The sequence below is a fragment of the Athene cunicularia genome (assembly GCF_003259725.1).
Source record: "Athene cunicularia isolate RWA chromosome 14 unlocalized genomic scaffold, athCun1 chr14_part1, whole genome shotgun sequence".
NCBI lineage: Eukaryota > Metazoa > Chordata > Aves > Strigiformes > Strigidae > Athene > Athene cunicularia.
The window spans coordinates 15,692,217-15,697,697 of NW_020799118.1; the positions used below are offsets into that span (position 1 = coordinate 15,692,217).

The following is a 5,481-nucleotide window of genomic DNA, read 5'->3' on the forward strand; positions in this document are numbered from 1 at the left end:
GGCCTAGACCACCCTCTCCGGGCCTGGACACGCCCCTGGGCATGGATCCCCTCGCTGGGCTTGAACCCCCCCTCCGCCCCTGGCTTGATCTAGCCAAGGTCCCCCTGGGCTTGGACATGCCCCCAGCCTGGCCTGTCCCACCACCACGCTCTAGGCGGGATCCTCCTGTGCCCACCCCCTGCCAGGGTGCCCCCGCCCTGGGCCTGTCCCACCCCACCACATCCCCAGGCTGGGTTTGGTGAGGCAGAGACACCCTGGGGTGGAGGGCTTCAGTCCCTGGTCTAGGGGGGTTGCTCCCCCCACCCCCTGGAGCTGGGACACAGGCTGCCCCATGGAGACTGGCCCCAGCTTGTGCCCTATCCGTCCCAGCAAGTCCCCACGGGGTGCAAGCCTGAGCCAGCACTCATGGCTCTCATCAGGGTGATGATGCTGTGCAGCCGGCTCACCAAGTCACCCAGTTGTCACCATGCCCTGTCCCTGCCAGCTCGCAGCAGGGAGCAGGTGGTTGCCATCACCCGCCACAGCATGGGTCTCGTCTTGCAGAACCGCAACCCCTTGGTGGCCGTCTACTACACCAACCGAGCCCTCTGCTACCTGAAGATGCAGCAGCACGACAAGGCACTGGCCGACTGCAAGAGAGCCCTGGAGCTGGACGGCCAGTCCGTGAAGGCTCACTTCTTCCTGGGCCAGTGCCAGATGGAGATGGAGAACTACGACGAGGCCATCGCCAACCTGCAGAGAGGTGAGCGGGCACGATGCCGGTGTTCCCCCCAGCCTGTCCACCAGGAGAGGGCCAGGGATGAGTAGAAGGAAGCCAGTGCTGGCTCTGAGATGCTTTCCCTCCCCAGCCTATAACCTCGCCAAGGAACAGCGGCTGAATTTTGGAGACGACATCCCCAGCGCGCTGCGCATCGCCAAGAAGAAACGCTGGAACAGCATCGAGGAGAAGCGGATCAACCAGGAGAATGAGCTGCACTCCTACCTGACCAAGCTGATCATGGCGGAGAAGGAGAGGTAACAGGGCAGCAGCAGCAGCACCCATAAAGGCTTTTTTAGTGCCATGAAGCTGTCACAGCTGTGCGTGGTGCCTGTACCTTCGTGGAGGTGCAGTGGGAGCCCCGCAACTTGAGCAGCAGCAGCAGGGAAGGGAGTGCTCGTGTCCCTCCACTGCTTATCTCCCTGCTCTGTCCTAGGGAGCTGGCTGAGTGCCGAAAGACTCAGCAGGAAGAAAACGCGGATGAGAGCCGGAGCCGAGTTCAGCTGGCCAGCATCGAGGCCAAACACGTGAGTGGGGGGGCTGGGGCTGCTCACGGCGGCTGGGAGACAAGCTGGGGGTTCCTTGTCCCATCCCCATGTTCTGCTGCAGCCAAGGAAGCCGTGGGGCTGCAGCTGTGCAGGGGAAAGCCAGGAGACCACGGGGCAGAGCACAGCTTCTCAGCCTTCATTTCATTGCTCGAGCTGCTGTTGCAGGGCTTTTGTGCCCCCCCCATGACAGCTGCTCCTGCTCTGTCACCTCTTGTTGCAGCCCGGCAGCGGTGACGCCTATTTGCTGTCCCCCAGCTGCTGCGCCTGTTGTTCTCTGAGGGCCGTGCAATGCCAACGGCTCTTGGCCACATGTGGGTCTGGGTGCTGGCCCGGTGCAGAGGACTAATCCTGGGATAAAAATAGCCCCACAAAGGAAGGTTATTTTTAAGCTGGATCACTCCTGCCACGCGGTTCAGCCTGGAGCCAGGCAACTGCCAGCTGGGGGCTGTGAAGGCAGAGGGGCCACCGAGGACCTGCAGCCTTGGCTCTGCCTGCCACAGCAGCCATGGGGTGGGAGGTTTCAGGGCTCCCTCCCTGGGGACCCATAGCCCCCATACACCAGGTCCCCCTCATCCTCAAGGCGTTTTCTTTCAGGACAAATATCTGGCAGACATGGACGAGCTCTTCTCTCAAGTGGATGAGAAGAGGAAGGTGAGTGTGCCCTAGTGTGTGCTCCCGTCTCTCCCTGTCTAGAGTTGCTCACCATAAACCTGCTTCAGCCTGTGCTGCCACCTCTGCCCTCTTCCTTGCTTCTCCTCCAGCTGGTGCCACCTCCTTGCCCTCCTTTTTTTTTTTTTTTTTTTTTTTTTTTTTTTTTTTTTTTTGATGCTGGGCTCACCCAGCCCCTCCTGACCCAGCTTTGCTTCTCTCGAACCAGAAACGAGACATCCCTGACTACCTATGTGGGAAGATCAGTTTTGAGCTGATGAGAGAGCCTTGCATCACACCCAGTGGCATCACCTACGACAGGAAGGACATTGAGGAACATCTCCAGGTACTGCCGGGCCGTGGGGGCTTCCCAGGACCTTGCACCCAGTCCTCCTCTGCCTGTTTCCTGCCTGCCCTGCCTGGGTGTGAAGGCAGCTGTCTGCCCAGCTACGGGCTCAAAAGCCTCCTTGGGCTTGGTCCCAGGTATCTGCCCGGGCAGCGCCCTGCGGAGGTGCCGGGGCAGGCAGGAAGGCAGCGAGTGCTGCCAGGCCCTGCCTGAAGCGGAGGCGGCTGTTGGCAGGGATCTTGTGCCTTGACCCACTCTTAACCTGCTCTGAGACACCTTCCAAAGGGGCTCTCCCTCCGCCTCCTTTCCTCCCCCCGGCAGGCGCATGGATGCCTGGCTGCTGTGCTGGATGCCGGCAGAGATGCAGGCAGGGCCCTGGCCTCGAATCTGCCTGTGCCCCGGGGCCGAGGCCAGGCACGTGGAGTAACCGGTTGGTGGCTGTCTCCTCCCTTGCAGCGCGTGGGTCATTTCGATCCGGTGACGCGGAGTCCCCTGACCCAGGACCAGCTGATCCCCAACCTCGCCATGAAGGAGGTGATAGACGCGTTCATCTCAGAGAACGGCTGGGTGGAGGATTACTGAGGGGCCGAGGGGGCAGCACTGGCCCGTCCAGGTCCCCCCCCAGATGGCACAGATGGCTCTCGCTGGGCTGGCACCATGCCTTACTCGCTCTCCGGCTGTTCCCCCTCTGCTCCAGGTGCCCAGAGACCCAGCAGAAGCGCTGGGAAAGGGCACATCGCCATCTCCCCTTCCCGAGGAGCTGCAGCGCCTGGGAGGGTACAAAGGCTCCCCGGGCTCCCCTCTCCACCAGCTCCTCGCGGATCACAGCACTTGGAGGAAGATCTGCCTGGCACTTTGGAGAAGGCTGGCTGGTGGTGGTGTCCTGGAAGGTTGCACCAGCATCTTCATCATCCAGACCAGCAGGCTCCCCCTTGGCTACGGCAGCTGACAGTCCCCAAAGATCACATCCTGCTCCAGGGAGGTGCTGCGAGGAGCTTGCCGGGATGAGCGCCTGGTGCTGGTCGGGCCCAGTGCCCTCCCCATGTACATAGTTATTTCTTTCTTCCACCTCCTGCCTGGCCAGGGTCGGGTCCTCCTCTTCCCTGTAAATAGTCACTTGCCAGGGTGGGAGACCCACGTTCCTTCTGCAGATGCCGACTTGCCCTCCGGCTTTTCCTGGGAAACAACTGCCCCTGGGCTGGAAGGGGCTGGTTTATGCTTCCCCTTGCCTGCTGGGACTGTGGTTCCCTGTGAACAACTGCCTGGGTTCAAATTTTTCCTTTTAATGAAATCTCTTTGAAAAAAAACCTACAAAACAACAACTCTGCATCCGACAGACTCCAGCGTTTTGGTCGGCCGACAGCCTGCCTGGCTTTGAGCGCCCTCTGAAAGTTTGCCAATGTCAATTAAAAAAAAAATATTAAAAAAAAATTCAGCAATAAATGTGGAAAAAAGATCTGGAGTGGTTCACGGTGGTGATCTCTGCAGGGGGCAGGCAGTGTCCTGGCTTGGGGAGCAGTGCCATCCCCTGAGGAGGTCACGCCATGACCCAGCCTGCCCGTGGGGGCTGGGGCTCAGCCCCTGCCTGCACTCTGGTGGCAGGAGGCATGGCACAAGACGCCAAGCGATACAACAGAACAACTTTAATCCAAAGAGGAGGGAAAATACCAGTAAAATCCAGAACTTCAGGCACTTGGTCCCGACATCAGGAGTTGAGTGGGGGGCTGCTGGCACTGCCCTTCCCAGGCAGGGGCAGGAGCTGGAGCTGCTGCCCTCATTTGGGGTGGTGGGGTCACGTCCTCGGCCTCCCCGGCTCTACCCCAGGAAGGTGGAGATGAAGACGCTGGTGTCCAGGTTGAGTGTGGCGTGCCACCAGCGGTCAGGGAAGTACAGGACCTGCCGGGAGAGAGTGGCGAGGGGGGTGGTGTCCCACGGGCTCCCTGGGGGCTACACCCTACGTCCTTCCGCAGCCGCAGGGGTGCTGGCTGGGCTGCGGGGGGGGTCCCCTCCACCTCCCCAGGGGAGCAGAGACACAGGGTGACGCGCGGGCTGGCAGATGCCAGGCTGGACTCACCTCTCCGGGGCGGAGGGTGCACTCCAGTGGCCGTTCGGCCGGTGGCAGCCTGGGGTACGTGTGGTGGAGCCAGGCCAGTGTCGTCTCATTGGGGTGGAAGTGGGGTGTTTTATCCGGCGGGTACAGAAACCAGCGCTGGAAGACACCGGGGAGGGGACACACACACACACACCCCCTATTTCCCCTCCAGCCCCATCGGGGCTTCTTTGGGGGATACCCATTGGGGTCTTTCCCCTGCCCCCCCCCCAGGGCTCAAGTCTCACCTTCCTGCCAAAGATCACCTCAGAGTAACCGGGGCCGTGCCAGTGAAAGGGAACCCCAGAGCCAGAGCCTACGGCAGGAGGCGGGGTTGGTGCTGGGGAGACACCCCTCCTCTCTGCCCGCACCCCCTGCCACCTCCGCCAGCACCCACCTGCGATCCCGAAGCTGTAGGCAGGGCTGGTGCCCGGGATGCGGAACGGGGGGGACACATACTGCTGGAAGAGGGGGCCCCACTCCGTGAAGTTGTTGTCCCCGAAGAAGTAGAGGGTGTCTGAGGGGGAGGGGGGACAGAGGGTGAGGATGAAGCCGGGGTTGGGGATGGGGGGGCCGCCGGCTGCAGAGAGCAGGACAGCGCTACCCACCGCTGCCCAGCTGGGCCGGATCCTGCGGCTTCAGTAGCTCCTCCACGTACTCCTGGAAGGGCACGTCCACTGCGGGCAGGCAGGAGAGCTGGGGGGTCTTGCAGTACCCCTGGGCAGGCCCTGCCCGCCGCGGGAGGGCTGCGGGCCGCGGCCCCCGCCCTCCCCCTCACCTTTGCGGTAGGAGTAGGTGTTGGCCGTGCTGAGCCGCACCGGGCGGGCCCCGAATGCAGCCAGCAGCTTCTCCCGGGTGCAGAGGGCGCGGAAGGCCTGGGGGGGGCACAGCGGGACGGGGGTGGGCCGCGATGCTGCTGCCGCCGCCGATTCCGGGGTCACCGGTGTGTCCCCTCCCCGGTCCTCCCCCCCTCCCGGCACTCACCGAGTTGTCCGTGACCCCGCGGAGAATGACCGGCCGGGAGAAGGCGAACCTGGGGGAGAGCACCGTAGCGGGATCCCGCACGGGCGGCCGCACCCAACCCCCTTCCCCC

At 62.7% G+C, this 5,481-nt stretch overlaps 3 protein-coding genes across 3 annotated transcripts in view; 2 read left to right on the forward strand and 1 right to left on the reverse strand.

The window, feature by feature from the left end:
• Window positions 1-64, forward strand: part of RHBDL1 (rhomboid like 1) — a 3,839-nt gene extending 3,775 nt beyond the window's left edge. The window contains exon 7 of the mRNA XM_026859214.1: window positions 8-64. Coding sequence (XP_026715015.1) covers window positions 8-64 — 57 coding nt within the window. The remainder of the gene's footprint in view (window positions 1-7) is intronic.
• A 481-nt stretch (window positions 65-545) lies between these two features.
• Window positions 546-3,717, forward strand: STUB1 (STIP1 homology and U-box containing protein 1). The gene is made up of 6 exons (XM_026858707.1): window positions 546-742; window positions 849-1,014; window positions 1,194-1,284; window positions 1,900-1,956; window positions 2,183-2,299; window positions 2,756-3,717. Exons 1-6 carry the CDS (start codon window positions 601-603, stop codon window positions 2,879-2,881), a joined length of 699 nt encoding a protein of 232 aa, XP_026714508.1. The 5' UTR covers window positions 546-600; the 3' UTR covers window positions 2,882-3,717.
• Window positions 3,718-3,927: 210 nt separating this feature from the next.
• Window positions 3,928-5,480, reverse strand: JMJD8 (jumonji domain containing 8; the record flags this gene model as incomplete). Its single annotated transcript, XM_026859215.1, has 7 exons — window positions 3,928-4,195; window positions 4,374-4,508; window positions 4,637-4,704; window positions 4,786-4,905; window positions 4,997-5,065; window positions 5,167-5,263; window positions 5,373-5,480. Coding segments are annotated over 7 exons (678 nt in total), but the record flags the coding sequence as incomplete, so codon positions are not given.
• Between the last annotated feature and the right edge of the window lies 1 nt (window position 5,481).